At 45.2% G+C, this 20,889-nt stretch overlaps 1 protein-coding gene across 1 annotated transcript in view; it reads left to right on the forward strand.

The window, feature by feature from the left end:
* Nucleotides 1-1,145: 1,145 nt before the first annotated feature.
* Nucleotides 1,146-20,889, forward strand: part of HMCN1 (hemicentin 1) — a 162,797-nt gene continuing 143,053 nt past the window's right edge. Inside the window, exon 1 of the mRNA XM_062497861.1 lies at nucleotides 1,146-1,395. Within this exon, the coding sequence (XP_062353845.1) occupies nucleotides 1,146-1,395 (250 nt within the window). The remainder of the gene's footprint in view (nucleotides 1,396-20,889) is intronic.

Raw genomic sequence — 20,889 nt, forward strand, 5'->3', positions numbered from 1 at the left:
GGAGCAGGGTTAAAACTCCACTCTGGTCACTTCCTTTCGTTTGTTTTCCAGGGTTTTCTTGCACCAGGAACTGACAGTGCCCGAAGCCATGGTCCTGGTCACAGTCCGGAGTCTTTCCTACTCCCGTTAAACTATTAAATTTAAGGATATGCTCGTGGGCACTGAGGAGGGCTTCATTAGTAGTTGTGGACATGTAACTGAAGCCAAGGGACAGCCAGGGCACTAGCACCATGTCAGAGTGATTTCAGTCTTGTATCACGTTTCCAATAATAAAACAATAAAAATCCCAGAATGGTTTGGGTTGGAAGTTAGCATAGAGCTAAGCCAGTTCTACCCCCTGCCATGAGCAGGGACACCTCCCACTATCCCGGGGTGCTCCAAGCTCTGTCCAACCTGGCCTTGGACACTTCCAGGGACCTAGGGCAGCCACAGCATCTCTGGGCATCTGTGCCAAGGCCTCTCCACCATCACAGGGAACGATTCCTTCCCGATATCCCATCTAACCCTGCTCTTCTGGGACGAGCCGGGACCGCCACCCTCACCTGCGGCAGGTGGGGGCACACACCCCGGGCCGTGAGGGACAGGTCCTGCTGCGGCGGGGCTCGGGAAAACCCCAGGTGAGGGGAGGAACTCAGGGTGAGGGAGGGACGCCAGGTGAGGGGAGGAACTCAGGGTGAGGGAGGGACCCCAAGGTGACGGCAGAAAACCTGAGGCAAGCACGGCGACCCCGGAGTGAGGGGGAGACCCCAGGTGAGGGAGGGACCGGGGCGGGCGCCGCCTCAATCCGCAGCCGGTGCTCCCGCAGCGCCAGCCGCGGCTCCATCCCCAGCCCGGGCCGGCAGGAGCAGCTCCGCGGCACGGCCGGGGCTCAGCCCTGTCCCTCGGGGCGGCGCTGCCCCAGCCCTGCCCGGTAGGGAAGGCGGAGCGGGGCCGCAGCCGCGCGCAGACAAAAGCGGCGGCGCTTCCTGCGCCGTGCCTGAGGGGAGCGGGCGGTGGGCGACGGGCTGCGCTCTCCCCGCTCGGTCTTTGCTCCCCGCAGTCTTCCCCCGCCCTTCCCGGTGTGTCCTCGCGGTCCGTCCCCACGCTCTCCGCGGTCTGTCTCCGTTCCCCCGGTGCCTCTGCCGGCCGCCGCGGGTGCCGGCGCGATGACCGTCGGTGGGAGCCCCGGGTTGCTGGGCACGGTGCTGCTGCTCGCCCTAAGCGCCCGCGCCGTGCCCGAGCCCGAGGCGGTGCCCGAGGGAGCCTCCACCCTGGCCTTCGTCTTCGATGTGACCGGCTCCATGTACGACGACTTGGTGCAAGTTATCGAGGGCGCGTCCAAGATCCTGGAGACATCGCTGAAGAGACCCAAGCGGCCGCTGTACAACTTCGCGCTGGTGCCGTTCCACGACCCCGGTAGGGCATTCCCCTCGGTGGGCCGAGCGGCGCCCGGGCCGGGGCGGGCAGGAGCTGGGAAGGGCAGCAGGGAGCTCCCGAGGGCTGGCAAAAGGTTGGGTTTCCTGCGCTTGTAGAGACTAGAGCCTAAGTTTTTCTGTCCCATCGTAGTCCTTCGTGCCGCACGCGTTTCTCTGCCGAGGGCGAGTAAACATTACATGACTACCACCTCCCTATCTTTCTACAAAGCTTCCCAAAGCCTTCGGGATAGACTGGAGCTGGCTCTAAGTGCGCTTTGTGCACCAGAGTATCTTAAGGGATCAGTTGCTCCCCTTAATTGTTCTGATACGAGCTGAAGTAGCGTCAGTGAACTGCACGTGTAACGGTGCTACTGAGATTTTTTCCAATGCCCTTCTATGGGAGTGCGCTTAAGAACATGCATAATGCAGTTGCACTCTTCCTCCTGTCTTATTATCCCCTGTTTACATTCAGAAACTTAGAATGAAATGATCCAGAAGCTTTACATAGTATTTTTTTTTTTTTTGTTTGGGGTCTTATTTCTTTCCCTCGCCTTTTTTCCATCTACCGCTATACATCATGCATTCCTCTCTTTCAGCGTCTGCTTTTTGTTCCCTTCCTATCAATTTTCTCTGTCTTCCTTCTTCTTTCTTTGTCAAATTATTCTGTTGACTTGAAGAGGAAGTAGGAACAGGATGCCCCAGGCTGGTGATAATGTGCTGTACTGTGCAGTAAAAACTCCCTTAAAAAAATAAATCAGAAAGTGGGAAAAAGCCCTTGAAAATTACCTTTTGGCTTTAGTTCCCATGTAATATCTCAGAATATGATATTCCCAAACTCAATGCTTAAGAGTTCCAGTTTTGCAGGGATGTCATCAAAAAAAAAAAAAAAAAAAAAAAAAGGACATATTTTCTATTTCTTCCCCAGTAACAGATATTTCTGCTGACAATATTTTGCTATTGGTATAAATACCTTAAACTAAATGCTTAGAAAATTAGAGGGAATAACTTGTACAGGTTCTATTTTTTTCTTAGAAGTAGTTCTTCATTGTAGTATCAGAGTGTTCTATCACAAAAGGATCCTTACTGTTTCTACATTTGATGTAATTTTCTTTTTGTTTTCCCTCTGTTCACCCTGTCTCTTCCCTGCCTTTTTTTTTTTTTTGATGGAACAATCTTGTATGGAAATTAAAAAGCATTATGCCACAGAAATAAACAAGAAGGGAAAGATTTGGGTCAAGTGTGGAACCTAGAACTCTTTTATATCCTAAGCTGATAGATCTCTTTGGAGCTCTTTTTCCATGGAATGGCCAGATCAATAGGATGGGTTGGGAGTGTTTTGTTGTGGTTTTCTTCCAGTGATAGTACATCTTCACCTCAGTGAACAGAAAGGGATTCAGTCTAGGAGTTGATAGTTTTTTTTTTTTTTTTTTTTCTTTCAGTGGTTGGGTAACTATTCCATCCACGAGAGCAAGAAGATCTTGTGTGGTGTACTTTTAGCTTGCAGATTTGTGTGGTGGTCCTTTGTTCTTGTGCATCCTCAGTAAGAAGAGGTCTCAGCTTTCTCTCACGGGTAGTCCTGTGCTTAGTTTTCGTCACAGACCACTTTCATGTCCTCTGTTTCAATAGCTCCTTTTTTCTTTCTCATCGCATATGTTTTCAATTTTTCAGTTTTTTCTTCTGCACATTTTCACCTTTTAAGTCCTTTTTTCCATCCTTCTCACATTCTTGCTCCCACTGCCTCTCCAGGTTCTCTGTTTGTGTTCCAGACTGACTCCTTTGACCATGCTTTGCTGTGCCACCCCTCCTTGCTCTGTACAAACCTCACCAGTAGCAAATCCACTGCCACCTTCCCCTGCTTGAGTCACTTTTTCCCACTGACTGACTCCTTGCTTCCTTGCCTCCTCCCCCATTCCCCCTCTTCGCAGGAGATCCTTTTCCTTGGAGGAGATCCCTTTCCAAGGAGATCCTTTTCCTTGGCGGATGTTAGACTTCATTCAGTGGAATGACAGGAACTTAAACCTGCAGAGAACTGACCTGTACAGCACAGAGCTGCTGGCAAACGTGCCTCAGAGTATCCTGTTACACCTCTCTGTGTGGAAGCCCAACTTCCCTGAGGGGGGCTTACTTCTTAGTGTGATGGATAACTTGGGAGGGCAGGGAGCTCTGTCAAAGTGCAGGATGTACAGTTTTCAACTTCATTTTGTCCTAGTTTCTGAAAACTATTTATTTGGTCCTTCTCAGAGTTAGACAGACACACTACAGGCCAATATCTTGAATTTTATGGATGTGTAAGGTCCAGATGACTGCTGGTCATCTGTACCATACATCTGATGATGACCAAGCTGAGGCACTTGAAAAGAAAATGCAAGAAATACTGTTCTGACTAATTGAACCTATTTTTTTTTGTTTGTCTGTTTTTTTTATCTGTAGAGAAGTAACTTTACTCAAGAATCTCATAAAACATTGCTTGGCAAGTATTTCACAGCATCCAATTAGTTTACCTAGTACTGGACTTTCTGAAGGTTGCTCAACTGAATTAATGAGCATGAAGCTATTCTTTTTATTATTTTTTATTTTTTTTTTACAAATTATGTTATTATCTATGCAATTCTTCTATTTAAAAAAGAGCTTTACATGTAGCTGCCTCATAGGCAGATTTTCTGGGTATTTTCATGAGGTGCTGTGGTCCCTAGGGGAAGGTGAGACTCTGCAAAGGATACAGATGCAGTTGGGGCTCAGATCCAAGGAGCTTCTCTTTGAATAAAGGTGCCCTGATGCAGATACACTATTGATAAGTAATTGCAGTTTAAATTGGGTGTGGATTTGGTTTCAAACTCTGTTGTTTTCCCAGTCTGTGTTGCAGAGTACACCTGACATCCCACAGGGTACAGCTGGATTGCAAATAATTTGGTATAAATGTAGTCTAGCAGAATCTGGGAGGATTTTTAAATGACTCAAAGTGGTGCATACTAATGCTGCATCAAGGCACTGGAGCTTGTCCAGGGAAGGGAACAGAGCTGGGGAAGGGGCTGGAGCACCAGGAGCAGCTGATGGAGCTGGGAAAGGGGCTCAGCCTGGAGAAAAGGAGGCTCAGGGGGACCTTGTGGCTCTGCAGAGCTCCAGAACAGGAGAGGACATCCGGCGGGAACAGGGACAGGACAAGGGAAAACGGCCTCAAGCTGTGCCAAGGCAGGTTCAGGTTGGACATTAGGGAAAACCTTTCCACAGAAAGGGCTGTAAAGCATTTGCACAGGGTGCCCAGGGTGGTGGTGGAATCCCCATCCCTGGAGGTGTTCAAAAACCAAGTGCATGTGGCACATGGGGACAAGGTTTATTGGTGGTGGTGGTGTTGGGTTGATGGTTGGACTTGAGGACCTTAAAAAGACCTTAAAAGGTGTTTTTCAACCTGAATGACTCTGTGATTCTATGATTATGATATGCCAATGTACTGGGGTGTGTGATGGTAGATCTAAATGTAGTGTTTTCCCTGCTGAAGTGGCATTTTGGTAAAACAGGAATAAAAGTATATTTTTAGTATCAAACACGAGGCTTTTGGCACAGAATTGTGGCCTACGGAAAATAATTGTTATGGCTTGCACATTCCTATACCACGTACCATCTGGTGGGATGCAGAGTTCAACTTTGGAAAAATCTTTTTGCTTTGGATTCTATTTTGTGAATAAGCATGTGCAGTGTTTTAGCAGATTACCAGGAGACTTTTTATTGTGGGCTTTCAATGCCTAAATGTGATCACAGAAGGCTTGTAGATAGTGAAAAGGGCTGTTGATTAAGAAATCTCTTGCCAGACTTGTGTTCAATGGAAAAACTGGTGTGGGGGGCAGAAAATTGTCCCAAATTTAAGAAGAGTTGGCACACGACAATTTTGAACTGGAGCTAAAGCTGAAGATCAGCAAATGTTTTTGTAGTTGCATGTTGTGGGTCCTGATGTCCTACTAAATCCCATTGTATCCTGTGGAAATGGGAACTTGGAATGTCTTTATTTAACATCTGTGTCCAGCTTTGCTATTTTTTCTTTATGCCATTAAGGAATTTGGAATGGAAAATAAGCCTGAGAGGACAAATTCATCCATAGTATTTTTCTGTAAAGCTAATGGAGTTATACCAGTCATAACTCACTCTGTGTGATTTAATCAAGCATTGCTTTAGTGTGAATGACTATTCTATAGACCAAACTCCAGTAATTAAGACAAAAATGAAGGGAATATGTAACCTCTGGACTTCCTAGGCTAGAGGATGGTGTTTGCCTGTTCATGTTCTGGATATCTACAGAACTCTGATCATCTCCTTTTCTAACAAATCAAAAAGGAAATGCTGTGTGAGAAAAGGGGAAACATTAATAATGCTTAGTTTAAATGGGAAAATAATGCTGAACTTAAGCCACATAGTAAGTGCTTAGAACTAGGAATACATTTTTTTCCCCCTTAATCCTACTCCTCTCTTGAGAGAGTAAAGCTCTGTTCTGTCTTGAAGTTATGCACATAGTTCTGCATGTAGTTAAGTTTAACTGGAGTCTCCTTTCTTTAACAGACTGGCAGGGCTGTGTCCATAACATGGTTAGGTTGCTGAGCCACATATTAGCTTGGATCAAATTCAGGAGGTCATATGAAAAGCCTGGGAACTTTGGGTTTTGCAGGTTTGCTGGGTTTTTTTAGAAGTTATAATGAAGAAGTAATGTTTTTTCCAGAGGAGGAATTCTATGAAATGAAAATTAGGCTATTAATGGAGTTAAAGTTTTTTGTACTTCCTGACAGAAAAAGTACTATGGCTATGCAGATGGATATTGAAGGGAGAGGGGAAGGCACTCCTGTGTCCTTGCTGTACCCACAGCTGGATGGTATCATTGCCTCACCACCTCTTCCTCTCACATTTAACTCTCCCAATAGCTCTTGTCCCATGTGCTGCCCTGCACTTTTGCACTCTTCTGTCACTTGAGGTCTTTGGCCTTGGACTTTGCTCTCAGATTTATGAGTGTCCAAATTTCTCAGGTAGAGGCTGAATGTGTGTAAATCACTTGGAGAAGATGAAGAATGGCCCTTCTGGTATAGCCTTAAGAAGAGGGGCATGGTCTTCAGCATTCCCTCTGCTTCTTTTTTGGGGTGGAAGAAGTGGTTCAGGACTTGTTATTAGTTTTGGTAAAGACCAGGAACATGGCTATAGAGAAACACTACTGCAGCAGTGGTTTTCAAATCAGGGAGAGCAAGTTTAAGGGTAATATGGTATTCTGTACTGGTATGTGAGTTTACCCACACCATGGAAGTAGTAATTTTACAGGGGATGGGGGCAGCACGAGAAGAGATTGGTATCACAGAAGCTGTGGCTGCCCCTGGATCCCTGGACAGGTCTTGGAGAAATCTGGGCTAGTGGAAGATGTAGCTGCCCATGACAGGGGTGAGCCTGGATGGGCTTTGAGATTTCATCCAACCAAAACCAGCCTGTGATTTTATGATTGTAATGAAAAGGGAGACAGCTGAAAGATGAAGAGGACTATGACCCTGTGTTCCTGTTCACATTCCAGGGCCCTCCTTACCTTCCTTAGTAGGTAAAACTGCTTAAACTGTTTGAAAACTGTCTGCTGTTTGAACCAGACAAATTATTAGGTGGCCCAGAAGAAATAAACTGCTTACTGGTGACGTTTCTGTGGGCAAATATTTTGTGAAAACTGGGTACTTATCAAAATCCCATAGTTTTTCTAGGATAATGTATTGGTTTTGCATGACCTGGTTTTTGGTAGCGAGGGGCCACAAAGATGGCTCCTGTGAAAAGCTCCTGGAAGCTTCCACTGTGTCCAGCAGCGCTTTGTGTCAGCTGATGGCTTTGAAGCTGGACATGCTGCTGGCCAAAACTGGGCCAATGAGAGAAGCTGGTAATGCCTCTGTCATGATGTATTTAAGAAGAAAATCAAAACATGGGGTTTTAATTTTTTTTTTCATGGTCATGGGTTTTTGCTTCTAGTCAGAGAAGAGAAGGAAGTGAGGACCTGTGAAAGAAAACAACTTGAGGACACCAAGGTCAGTGGAGAAGGAGGCGGAGAAGGTGCTCTAGGTGCCAGAGCCAAGATTCCTCCACAGGCTGTGGTGAGACCATGGTGGATGAGCTGTGCCCCCGCAGCCCCCCAGGGATCCACGGGGGATGCAGAGATCCCCCCGCAGCCCCCCGGGGATCCACGGGGGATGCAGAGATCCCCCCGCAGCCCATGGGGATCCATAGGGATGCAGAGATCCCCCCGCAGCCCATGGGGATCCATAGGGATGCAGAGATCCCCCCGCAGCCCTTGGAAAGGTGCCCATGCCAGAGCAGGTGGATGCCTGGAGGAGGCTGTGATCCAGTGGGAGACCCAGTGGAGAGAGGGACCCTGCTCCCAGGCTGGAGCAGCCTGTCCTTGGAGGACTGCAGCCCATGGAAAGAGAGCCCCAGGTCCCAGCAGTTTTGGGAGGGCTGTGTGCCTGTGTAGGGACTCAGCTGTGGCAGGTGAGGTTTGGCTGCTGCTCATGAGAGTGGAGCCATGCTGGAGGAGTTCATGGAGAGCTGCCTCCCGTGGGAGGGAGGGACCCCAAGGTGCAGCAGGGGAAGGACTCGTCTCCTGAGTAGTGGAAGAAAATCTTGCTGATAACTGACCCAAACCCCCACACCCTGTCCCCTGTGCTGTAGGTGGGAGGGAGGGGATGGGGCAAGAAAAGGTGTTTTAAAGGCTTATTTTACTTCTCATTATCCTCCTCTGATTCTGTTAGTAGTAAATTTCACTTTGCAACCTTAAGTTGGGCTGTTTTGTCCTTGAAGTGTTTTCTCATGGTCCTTATCTCATCTCATGAAGCCTTTGTTAACTTTTTTTCCCTCTCCTTTGCCCAGTTGCAGCAGGGAAGGGTGAGCGAGGGACTCTTGTGAGTCTCTGGCATTGGGCCAGTGTCAAACCATGACAGATAGATAAAGAAAAATTGCCTCAACTCTCTTTGGCAAAAGTAAGATCAGAGGCCAAGAAAATTATCCTCTCCACTTAATTCAAGTAGTTGTGTTATTTGAGAGTTGAGTGGCTTTTATATTGTTACCAAAATCAAAAGTGGGAAAAAAATGTGCCAGTTTAGGAAGTCTCATCTCCCTCTTCTTCTGATGGATCACAAAATACTGGGTTAAAGCTGTCACAGCTGATCTGTCAGAGCAGTGTTTTTTGGTGGCCTTAAATTTGTGAACATCCCATCTGTCAAGTTAAGGATGTGTAAGGATTTGGGGTTTTCTGGAGGCTGGTTTATTTTGAACTTAGATACACAGTGACAGCAATAATGAGTGCACATCCCAATTCTGAGCTTTTTCCTTGGTATTTTAGGAGATGCAGTGTAAAGGTACAACTGTTTGGTGCTGTCTTGAGAGCAAATGATAAGCAGACCTGGGCATAGAAACTGGGAATTGTCTCTTTTGTGCTAAAACTGATAAAGTATTGCTATTAATTTCACTGGTGACAATTTCAGTGGGAAATAGGAAATACTACTTCCCTAAGGCTCAAAAACTGCTGTGTTATTACCACTACCAAGTATTATTGTTGCTGTCACCAGGTGAGTGGCTATCACCCATACCATGTAAGTGAACAGCTCTGGGCTGATAAGGATGAAGTCTAAAACATTTACAGATCTTTTCTATCTCTGAGGCTTCTGGGATATTTCTACTGACCATGTGGGAAACAAGTGTTTGAAACCTTATTGTCACCCTTAATGGAGACATTGTGATATCTATAAAATGAATTCCCTGTGATTGCATGGATATTTTCTTGTTCCTCTAGAGGGATTTATCTGAGGTCCCTGCTAAAAGTGGCTGCTTATATAGAATACAGAAGACAGTAAGTATCACCAGTGCCAGAAGCTCCAAAATCTGTGAGGCAGCCAAAACATTGTGACATGATCCAAAAGCCTGTTAGAACATCACCTACAATTTATTCTTCTGCTGTCTTAACTCTGCATGTCCAGCCCAGAAGGTATGCACAAGGGTGAATTTCCCCTCTGATTCCTGAATCCTTCTAGCAAGGGAAAGGATTATTCTCCCTGTTTTTATTTGAGGATACAGTAGATACGCTTTCCTTGAGAAAGAAAAATATAATGCCTCAAATACATAATTCTTTTCTGCTTTGAATTATAAATTATTTTTCATGTTACATTTGAAATTGTTGCCTATAGAACTTAGAAGCTACTTGTTCTATTTTGCTTTGCTCTCCTCAGCTCCGGGTGGTTAAAACTCTGCAGCTCTTTAACAATGTATTCCTGTGCTAATCTGTCCCTATTAATTACTACTGATGTCACTTAGCAGATGAGCCTTGCTGTTTGTTAGCAGTGTGTTTTCCCTAGAGCTTCTGGAGTTTGCATAGAGGATACTTCACCTGTTGTGTAGAATTCACAGTACCCTTGTTAACTCAACTTTTAGGTACGTGACAATTCAGAGAGATCTCCCAGTTTCTTAACCACTTTTTAAACAAAGAAACTTCCTCATTCACCTTCCTGTCTTCTTTTCCACACTCCCATACAGTTCCACACTTCTTTCCCACTTATCTCCCAGGAGTTACAGCAGCATAAGTTTCACAAAATCACATGGAGAAGCCCAGTTAATCCTCTTCATGGCAGTAATTGTTTAACACAAGGCTACACTGGCTACAGGTCTTGATGGGAGCTCTGTGGTATGGAAAGAAAAGAGGAATTTGTGCTGCTGCATGCATCTCCTGGATTGGTTTAAATGCACACAAATCAAATTCTTACTGCTGTATAAAAAGCAGATATTTGATGCAGATCCTCAAGTACTTTGAGTCCCTCCAAGACTGATACAGTGTCCCGTTTTCATCTGGAGAAAACAACTATTTTCTGAGAATGCATGGTAATGAAATGAAGAAGGAGCCATGAATATTTTATACATCTTTATCTCACTTTAACTGAGGCGATAGTGTTTGTTATAAAGAGAATTGTCACAGAAATGTGGAGGAAAGTTGACAAGGAGGCCTATCAGAATATTTACTTCTTGAAATGCCAAGCTTGCTCTTTTCAGGGAATTACAATAATAGAATTGTTAAGAGAGGTTAATTGTTAAGAGGTCGGATGAGACCTTTAAGGTCATTGAGTCCAACCATTAATCCATCACTGCCATGTTTGCCACTAAAGCATGTCCCCACGTGCTGTATTGATGTATCTTTTTGACACCTGCTGGGATGGTGACTCCTCCACTGCCCTGGGCAGCCTGTTCCAGTGCCTGACCACCTGTTTGGTGAAGAAATCTTTTTCCCAATATCCTTAACCTCCCCAGGAGCTGCTAGAGGATTTTTCCTCTCATCTTGTCCCTGTTCCCTGAGTGCAGAGCCCAACTCTCCTCAGCTGCACCCTCCTGTGCTGGAGTTGTGCAGAGCCAGAATGTCCCCCTTAAGCCTCCTTTTCTCCAGGGTGATCCACTTTCCCAGCTCCCTCAGCTGCTGCTGGGGCTCTAGCCCCTTCCCCAGCTCCATTCCCTTCTCTGGACATGAATGAATAGTGAATGAATGCCTTCTACTGAAGAGAATGAAGTTGAAGTCTCAGGGGAAAATGAGAGAAAAGAACCAGCCAAGACCTGAAAACTAGTGAAACTGCCAGTCTGATCCTTAATCCTTGCTCTGTGTGCTGCGCTGCTGTCCAGCAGTACTGACTTGATTAGGATCAGGCACGAGGCTGTGCCCAGGTGTCTTTTGAAAGCTCACTTTTTCATGATGCAGAGGTGTGCTCTGTGTTATCTGCAGAGGGTGAACAGCACCTGTTCTGCACAGCGGGCATGGAGTGATGGGACTCCTGTGCTGATGCAAGTTGTGTTTGAGCTTTTCTTAACCAACAGGGAATAAAAGGAGTTTGTATTGGATTGGTGATTTTTTTGACTGCATCATGCAACGTTTGTTCTGCATCCTGCTGGACCAACTTGTTAGAAGCATTAGAGCTATTTCTACTGTACTGTGAAAATAGGGAATGGGAATGACCCAAAGGCTGCCAGAGCTCCAGGAGCTTTTGCACAACGATTTCAGGCACAGGATGAGATTGTTGGGGTGACTTTTGTGGGGCTGGGGATTGGACTGGATGATCCTTATTGATCCCTACCAACTCAGGATACTTTGTGATTCTAGGGCTTGAGGTCTCTGTCATCTTTCTTCTGACTTATGCCTTATTCTTTGTGTGTGTGTGTCTCTGCTTGGAATTTGTACTAGTGTGGATTCAATCAGTGGAGGATCTGGATAAACCAAACTGAGGACCATGGAAATGGAGCAGATATTTAATTTAGTTACGTATTTTGAATGTGGCTTAAAGCCGGGCACCTATAGACAGAGAGCCCTCGATGTCAATTAGTGTATATTTTCTAGTCAATGGTTTGATTGTTGGCATATGCTGTGGCTTTGCTTTTGAAAGAGACACATGCATCAGAGGAAATATTGAGAACATACAGTTTTCAGTTTACAAATGGCAAAACAGTTTCTCTGTTGAAAGAGAGTGATGGTGTTACTTGATCAGCTCACCATGCCTTGGTAATCAGCGGTTTTGTTAGAAGCAATAGGATGGATTTAATGAAATGTGCTCTGGACTGGCTTCTTTTTGTGCTTTGTTACTCCAGCCAGAGAGAATGCTTTACCCCTCGCTTACATTGTTGAACGTAATGTGCCTTTTATAACTTTTGCTGGTGTTTAGGATTTCCTCTTTGAGGTGTGCTGCTCTGAGATCATATTTATGAGAGCCTTCAGTGATGCTGTCAGTGAATTCGTGCCTGTGCAGTTGTTGTTGAGTGAGCTCTGGCTCCAAGATTGGCATTTTGCAAAGAGTTAGTTCGCAGTGTTGCATTTTTAAGGGGCATCAGAATGGTTTAGATCAGGCATATCCCCTTGTGGTCTATGGTTAAACTTTTGTTGCCTTTTGAGGAGCATGTGTAACATACTCGTTGGTAACTGGTTTTGCCAGAGGAGAAGCAGGATGACTTCATGTTCTGAAGCACTTGGATGGGATCATGTTATGTCAAGATACATAAAACCATGACACTGAGGACAGGATTAATCCCATTTCACTTGAGGCACTGAACTGAAGACTCTCATATGAGAGGCTGGTGACCCTAGGGCTCTTTCTGTAAATCACAAAATGAAACTGGCACCTTAAGGAGTAATTAATCCCCTGTGAAGTTGTAAATACTCTTTGGAGATCTCATTTGCTTTCACTGACTGTAGGGAAAGCAAAGGTTGGTTCAGTCAAAGCCCTGAATTTAGAATGCATGAAGTTAATTGAGAAACTTTCTGTTTTCTAACATTCTGCACTGGGCTGACTGTCCATGTAATAGTCCCTGAGGTTTGTTTCACACCTAAGTTTTCATCCTTCCACATAGATACCATGGGCTCTCAGGGGGGAATAGATTGTTTCCACATGGTGAATCCCTGGCTCCCATCAGCATGTGAAGAAGGTCCCTGGCTGGGCAGCCCCAGCACACCCTGAGGGCTCCTGCAAGCCTGCTTTGCCAAGGGCCTTGGTGCCTGTCTGCTCATGGGGCTACTCAGAAGCTCGTGCACCTCCTTTGCTGTCTCTGCAGATTATTGGCAGGGTTTGAATCTTGGGTGTTCAGAGACCCCTTCTGTTTCAGCTAAAGGAGTAGCACTGGCAGCTCTGAGGCTGAGCGTGCCATGGGACAATCCCCGAGTGGGGGCTGGCACGTCCCTTGTGCTGTGTACTGTAAACGTAAACAGGCTGTGTGTAATGTAAACAGGCTGCTGACGTTCCTGCAGCGATGTTAACTTACTGTTCTGCATCCCTGTGCTGCTCCATCTTGATTTGCTTTGGCACCCTTGGTACTCCACTCTGTGTACTTTGCCAAGCTGTAGCCCTTCTCGTAAAACATTCCTAGCCATGGATTTCAGTCTGCAAGGCATTACTGGTAAGATATATGCCTTTTTGCAAATGACATATTCCCAGACAGTGAGCCAGCATGTGGCAAACATCACAACCAACCAGAGAAAACTGAAATTTATTCTCAGTGACGTGTCTCTATTAGCAGGCTTATCTGTTCTTGCTGGAATAGTGGCTTCCTTACCATTTGCTCTTGGGTATAGGCCAGTAAGTGTGTGATATAGGTACAGTGAATGAATGTTATACAGCTTTAAAAGCCAATTTCATGTAGCCTGATATATAGTGGAGCCAAATATCAACTTTATAGGATCAATTATAGCCAGCAGAGCTTGCTTAGCAATGAGAGGTAACCAAAGCAGAACAGGACTCCAGTTCTCAGCCTGGAAAAATGCTGCTGAAGTAGAGTGGGTGAGGGTGGGTTTGCAGCATGGAATGAAAATGAAGGAATGTCTTGTGTTGCTGTTGTCCCTGCTCAATGTCTGGGCTGTTTGCTCAGGATAGCAGCTCTGAGCTGTGACTGTAGGTTACTGCTGGACTCCTGCCAGCTTGTTTAAATTAGATTCCTAGCCCCGGGGGCTGGGGTGGTCAGCAGGAAGCCATTGTAATTTTCATGCCTTGGACACCAGTGTATTTTCATGAGCTGAAGTAAAATGTCTCTGGGGATGCTGAATATCTCTGAAACATTTCCTGAGTTCTCTTAAGCTGTGCAATGGTATGTCCGAGTCTGTTTTCCAAAGGATGGAGCTTTTTGTTTAGTTAATGAGGTCTTAGTTCACTTGAGTAGTATGCTTTTGCTGATGGAACTTAGTGAGGAATAGAAGAAGAGGAGGAAAGCTGTGCAGGAAAAATGATGGGCTGTGTCTTAAGACAGCTAGGAGTTCTGTAATTTCTTTTATGTTCTCATATTAATTTGTATTTCTGTTTACTAAAATTTTCATGAGATTGTGACTTCAGGGTACTGTGTTAGAGCCAGGTTTTTAGGCGAGTAGGGGAAATGTTTGGGCAAGCACACAGTTTTAGGTAAAAGAGCAATAGCTGGAGTGCCTAGGTAGAGAGCCTGTGATTCTGCCCATCTTTGGGCAGATCCTTTCCCATTTTCTGTTACTTACACCAATACAATGGTGGTGTGATTTTTAATTAGAGTTCGTTAGCATCCCTGTGCACACTGATTTCTGTCATGTACCACAGCTGGGGTACCAGAAGCACAGCAAGAGTCCAGGGTGTGGCACAGGCCAGGCCAAGTCCCTGGTGATGCCCCAGTACTTTGTTGAAGACATGGTGTGCACTGGCTGGGGTAACATTTTGGCTGCTCTCCAACAGCATTTGGAGAACATAATAAGGTGCTTGGGCAGTGGTGCTTGATTTAACAACATACTATTTAAACCCCTACATATCAGTGTCTTTTGATATTTCAGATGTCTGTGGTTGGCTTTTTTTGGGGTTTTTTCTTTGTTTTGCTTTGGTCCTGTCTTTCCCTTTTAAAATTTTGCATAAGCTGAATCAAATCACAGGGAATTTATGTGACCTACCCCTGAGTCATGGTTTTCTGTGTTAAACACAAACTCACAGAACAATTTTTTCTCTCTTACTTTCATTTCTTTCCTAGTCTGACTCCTCATCTTTTTATTTTCTTTTTTTCTGTGTTCAGCCCATCCCTTCCTCAAAATTTCCATTGACCCTTTTCCCTCAGAGGTGCAGTGTCCCTTCTCAGTACTCCCTTCCATATCTCAAGATTTCTTGGCAGTCTGGAGTATCTTTTGCATATACACACTGGATCCTGGTAGTGAAATGTGTGGTGCTAAAGACAATATATTATTGCTCTCAAAGAGGTGCTGTGTTACCCACAAAAAGGTTTGTGCAGGAGAACACAGAATCATGGAATGGGTTAGGTTGGAAGGGACTTCAAAGACCATCTGTCTAGTTCCAGCTTCTGCTATGAGCAGAGATACCCTGCTCTAGGTCAGATGCTCAAAGCAATCCTGTGTTCTGTCCCTCCATCCCTTGTCCCTCTCCAGCTCTCCTGGAGCCCCTTTAGGCACGTGGAAAGGGCTGCAAGTTCTCCCTGGAGCCTTCTCTGGGTGAACACCCCCAGCTCTCCCAGGCTGGCTCCAGAGCAGAGGGGCTCCAGCCCTGGGAGCACCTCCATGGCCTCCTCTGGACTCTCTCCAGCAGGCCCATGTCTTTCTTGTGCTGAGGGTGGAGTTTCACCAGAGCAGAGTTGAAGGGAAAATCCTCTCTCTCGACCTGCCGGGTGCTGTTTGCCTCTGCCTGAATGAGGCTGGTAGCTAGGACACATTCCCACTTCACATGTTGGCCATGGGAGTGAGTACTTTTGTAGAGTTTGTTCTGGGTCAAAATTGGACCAAATGACCTTGATATTTTGTTTTGTGAAATTGTGCTGAATCTGTTGAGTTACGCTTTCCTAAAGTTGTAACTGTAGTGGACAAAATAATTTTTTTCCTGCACTGCTTCCTTCTTCCCTCTTCTTTAAGGTCATGGCTTTTTCTGATCCTCAGCCACGAGTGCTGCTTGGCAATCCCTGATTCATTCTCAAACAGTCCAGGTTAGCAGAGGCAGAAGAAGCTCTTTTAGTTTGGGAGCTTGATTAAAGTGCATGAGCCACCCTGGGACTGAGCAGAGGAGAGGTGATGGCTTGTGTTGTGGTGGATCTGGCCAGCAGGACTGGCAGCGAGCTCAGCTGGCACAGATTCAGCAGGCAGGGAGGGAGCATCCCTAGTGCTAGTGAACTGGAAGGATTGAGTTACACAGGATCTGTGTATGAGGGACAATCTGGACAGTCTCTGTGAATGCTGACAGTCGGGGAAAAATGTGGCTGCTTTGTCTGTCAAGCTTTGTTCTCAATATTCCTGCTGTGGCTTATGCTTAGGGTGTGAAAAGCGGGGATCATGTCATTGCTGTAAAACATTGGCCCTTTCTCTTACCTTCCAAAGTTGATTTGAATGTCATTCTGTTACCCAAATGAGCCGTGGTATAGCGAGATGAAAATAATGACTGTTGGGTAAATGGCATTTTGAAGAATTGGCAATTTTACCACACCACACAAATAATTTAATGCCTTAGTGGTTTGGCACAACCACCAGTATGATGTGTATTCGTGGCTGGCATTTGTTTAGAGGGAAGGCACAGAAATGCTCCCTAGTCTAGAGGGGTATGGGTGTGGGAATGGAATGGAGCTGAAGCTCCAGGTACCTTAGCAAAAGATGAAATCAGCCTGTATTCCTTTCTGTAAAGGACACAAGGGAGGCAACTGAAGAGATGCTGTTGCATTCCTGATTCATGGGGATGAGTCTTGGTACATCTCAAACTGTCTTTTTTACAAAACAAGCAAATAAGAAAACCCCTGAATAAGTGAAGCATATTTTGAATTAACTCATTAATTTGCATAAATCTTGCTTAGAGGTAGATTTGAAGTACATAAAACTTTTCACTCACTGTAGAGAATTTTGACTGTGGGTATTTATGGGATAACTCAAGTCCATCTCACCTTGTGTTGTAGCTATGTAGCATTAAACACTTGCTTAGTTACTTGCAGTGAAAGTCTTTTTTCCCAGTTCGATATTCTGTCTCTGATCAGGTTTTGATCTCAGTTAAATGGAGTAAATCCAGAGTAATTCCATTATAGTCAGTGATGCTAGTTTGGATTTATACCAGTAAAACTGAGCTCAGAGTCTGGCTTTGGTTGTCTGCCATCTTATTCTGCTAAATATTACATCCTTCCCAAATATCCTTTCTCATCTTGTTTTCAGACCTTGCTGGCTCCTACTTTACTGGATTCCAAGAGTAACAACATAGGTGAAGTTTATGTGATGAAAGATTGTTTAAGCAGGGTCTGGTTTTTATTAGCTCAGCTGGTTTTAATTTTTTTCAGCCCTTTTTGAAGTCTGATTGTGCTCAGGCTGGGATCTGGATCCATCCTGCTTTTCCTACTTGACTCAGTTTTATCCATTAGAAGTGCAGTGTTTTAAATTACAGGGTGCTCCCCGACATTATTGTTCAGTAAGAATTATGTGCCTCAGTGATGTTTTAAAGCAATTTTAAACTCCAAAGATCAGAAAAAAGGAAGAAATAGTACCTTAAGGCATTACTGCTAATCAGGAACATAACGTGTTTGGAAGGGCTCAGTAAATGTGAGATGTGACTTTGGAGAATGAAATGAATTAAATTTTTCCTGGTTTTGTTGGTATTTCCTTTGTAGAAGTGTACACTGAACTTTTTTACAGAGTATTTTAATTTATCATGTGTGAGAGACATCTAGAATTCCATTTAGGCTATTCTGTTAGTTAAATAGGGTTTATTATTCAGGTTTGCAGTTTGGACAGCTTTATCTGTGTTTATGTGGTTTAGCTGGACACTGGGGTCTTGGGCCTTGTAATCATTCCAGAAATGAATCCATAACATTTGTCATGATGTTTTTACAGTTGGGCTTATGCTGGTACAGTATTGCTACATTCATGTGAGGATGAATAATCCTGCCCAAGGATATCCAGCCTGAGCTCTAGGGATAAAGAAGGGATAGGAGATGGGAAATGTCACCTCCTTTAGTATGGAAACCTCAGGCACCAATTCTGTAGTTAAGCAAAACACTTTGGAATGTTTTTATATATATTCTGTTGATTTTTATACCCTTTTCACATATCCTCTAGTATTTTCCTGAGTGAGGCCTGAAGATTTGCCTCTGGCAGCAAAGGGGATGTTTGGCAGAACTGGTAATTTAAACTGAGCCATCCTGCCTTAATAATTCAGATGCCATTTTGTATTGCAGACACCTGAACAAGATCTTCAGGAGAGGCTAGGTGACTATCCATGTCTGTACCTGAATAGCTCCTGAATTCCATGAAATGACAGTCTTTACTGTGACCACTTCAGTAGGCATTTGGTACCAAAAAATGGTGCCTTGAGTCTGCCCAACAGGCTGCTGTTTAAAGAATTAGTGATGCCCTCGCAATCTTTTTTCCTTGGCTTTAATGTTCAGGAAAATTGCCTTGACTCTCAGTATATGCAGGAATTCCGTGTTGGTTTGTGAATGTCTTTAAGACTCTGGAGGGGGGGCCAGAGAAAGTTTGCAGCTGGAGCACTGAGCAGCACAGCAGGACAAAGACAGGACCAGTCTCTAAGGGCAGGATTGAAGACAGGCTGGGAGAGCTGGGGGTGATCACCTGGAGAAGAGAGGTTTCTGGCGAGACCTGAGAGCCCCTTCCAGTGCCTAAAAGGGCTCCAAGGGAGCTGGAGAGGGACTTGGGACAAAGGATGGAGGCTTCCCACTGTCAGAGGGCAGGGTTAGATGGGATATTGGGGAGAAGTCCTTCCCTGTGAGGGTGGGCAGGCCCTGGCACAGGGTGCCCAGAGAAGCTGTGGCTGCCCCTGGATCCCTGGAAGTGTCCAAAGCCAGGCTGGACAGGGGTTGGAACAACTTAGTGGAAGGTGGCCCTGTGCATGGCAGGGGGTGGAATGAGATAAGGTTTAAGGTCTCTTCCAAACCCAAACCATTCCATGATTCCATGCCATTCACTGCTGACATCCTCAGTGACTATGCTTGCTGCAGCAGCTCTGGAATTAGCACTCTCCCTTCTGGTGTTGACTCACGAGAGGGGAGTGGTGACCCGACCACTTCAAATATCCATTGTGAGCTGTCAGACTGTATTTGAAAGGACCTGGCCATTCAGAGAGTGGGTTTTCTTCCAGACACAATGCAGACCCTGAGAAAACATGCTTTAGATTGATTAACACAAACAGAGCAAGTTTGGTGATAATATCGATTTTAGGAGCTTGATGGCTTTATGGTCACAGATCCAAATTCCCCAGAGAAGAAATCTTTTTGCTCTGTGTTGTATAAACAGGCTGAACAGTTTAGTGAAAACAATCATCATGGTAAATGCTTCTGTTTTTAAACTGTAGTCATTCTTTCAGAGCAAGTTTAGTAATTATTTAGTGATCGATTATTTCATTGCCCTATGAGAGTTCCATGTTTTTCCAGTAGTCAGCTGAGTAAATTCCAGTCTGTTTGTACTAGGCCAGATGGAGGGTGAAACTGGGAAATAAAAGGTTCAAGACAAATGAGTTAGTCTAAATTAATTTCTGTGTAAATATAAATAGTGGCATTATTTCAAACAAATTTTACGAGATGAGTGAACGGAAAACAAGCTTTTGCCTAATGTATTCCTGTTTAGCTGATTAGGGCAAAAAAGTTAATGTTCTCATCTTCTTTTCCTCCTCCTTCCCTGTTCACATCTGCTTTTTGAGTTAAGTTTGGAGCATGCTTGCATTTTTACACTAGTAAAACTCCATGGAATTTTATAACCCACAGATAATGTTTCCCTCTCTTCCACAGCTTCCTAAAAACTACTGAGCACTGAAACCTGCATCAAGAGCAGAAATATTCTCATGCCTTTTTTTTTTTTTTTTTTTTTTTTTTTTTTTTTTTTTTTTTTGTTCAAAGCCATGAAACAGCTTTCTTGTAGCTACTGAGCTCCTGTTGTGCTGAGGCGTCCCGGTGCTCCCGTGGGCTGTGCCGTGTCCGTGGGTCAGGGCGGGGGCACTGGGCCTGTGCGGGGAGGCGATAGAGATCTGCACGGCTGGGATTCCGCTGCTGGGCGGACAAGGCTGGGCAAAGCTGCCTGGATTAGCAGCTCCCCAGTTAAGCTCTCGTGGATCATGCTGTAATGAACTGCCTGGAGTTCTTGCTTGCGTAGAGGAGTTGGCAAAAGGCAGCATGGTTGTAAGGGATCTGCTGGCGTGCAGGGAACAAATGCCGTTTGTGGGACTCATCGGTGGCATCTGAGCAGGGCTGCGGGCCAAGTGCCAGGCCCTGTGACACACATGTACCTGTGCTGGTTCTGTGAACCGGGCTACCTGATCTAGTGGAAGGTGTCTGTGCCCATGGCAAGGGCTTGGAGAGAGGTGATCTTCAAGGTCCTTTTCAAAACAAAGCGTTCTATGGTGTTAACTGGTGGCATCCTCAGTTACTGTGCTTAGTTGCAGCTGCAGGAGCTCAAATTTGCCCTTGAGATTAGTTTTTTGTAAAACACTTCCAGAGGCTTAACTTTGAGTTTGTCTTGAGACAAACCCATAGGGAGTAAAGACATGGTACTGTAGTACTGCTGGTGGTCCGCAAAGGCACTTGCCCTTCCTACTCACAGGGTGGGACAGGGTAACAGCTACAGTTGAAATCCTGGTTGGTTTTTTTACTGTGGAGTCCAAAGTGCTGATGGTTTCTTCAGCTTTAATCCATGCAATTTATCAAATCCTTCAGTTTGTATCTTTTCTGTGCAGACATCAGAAATGTCAGAGTTATAGGCTCATAGTATCCTTGAACAGTTTGTGTTGAAAGAGACCTTAAAGCTTATCCAGTTCCATCCCCTGCCATGACCAGGGACACCTTCCATTATCCCAGGTTGCCCAAAGCCTCATACAACCTGGCCTTGGATGCTTCCAGGAATGGGGCAGCTACAGCATCTCAGGGCAAGTCTTTCAGCTTTCTGGGGAAGCTCATCTGGTTTGAAAACTTCTCATACCCCTGAGGGTTTAGATAGACTCTGAAGGATGCTGAAGAAAAGACCTGGTGAGCTTTTAGGATTCTGAGTCCTGCATGGATC

The sequence above is a fragment of the Cinclus cinclus genome, chromosome 8 (genome assembly GCF_963662255.1).
Source record: "Cinclus cinclus chromosome 8, bCinCin1.1, whole genome shotgun sequence".
NCBI classification, from domain to species: Eukaryota; Metazoa; Chordata; class Aves; order Passeriformes; family Cinclidae; genus Cinclus; species Cinclus cinclus.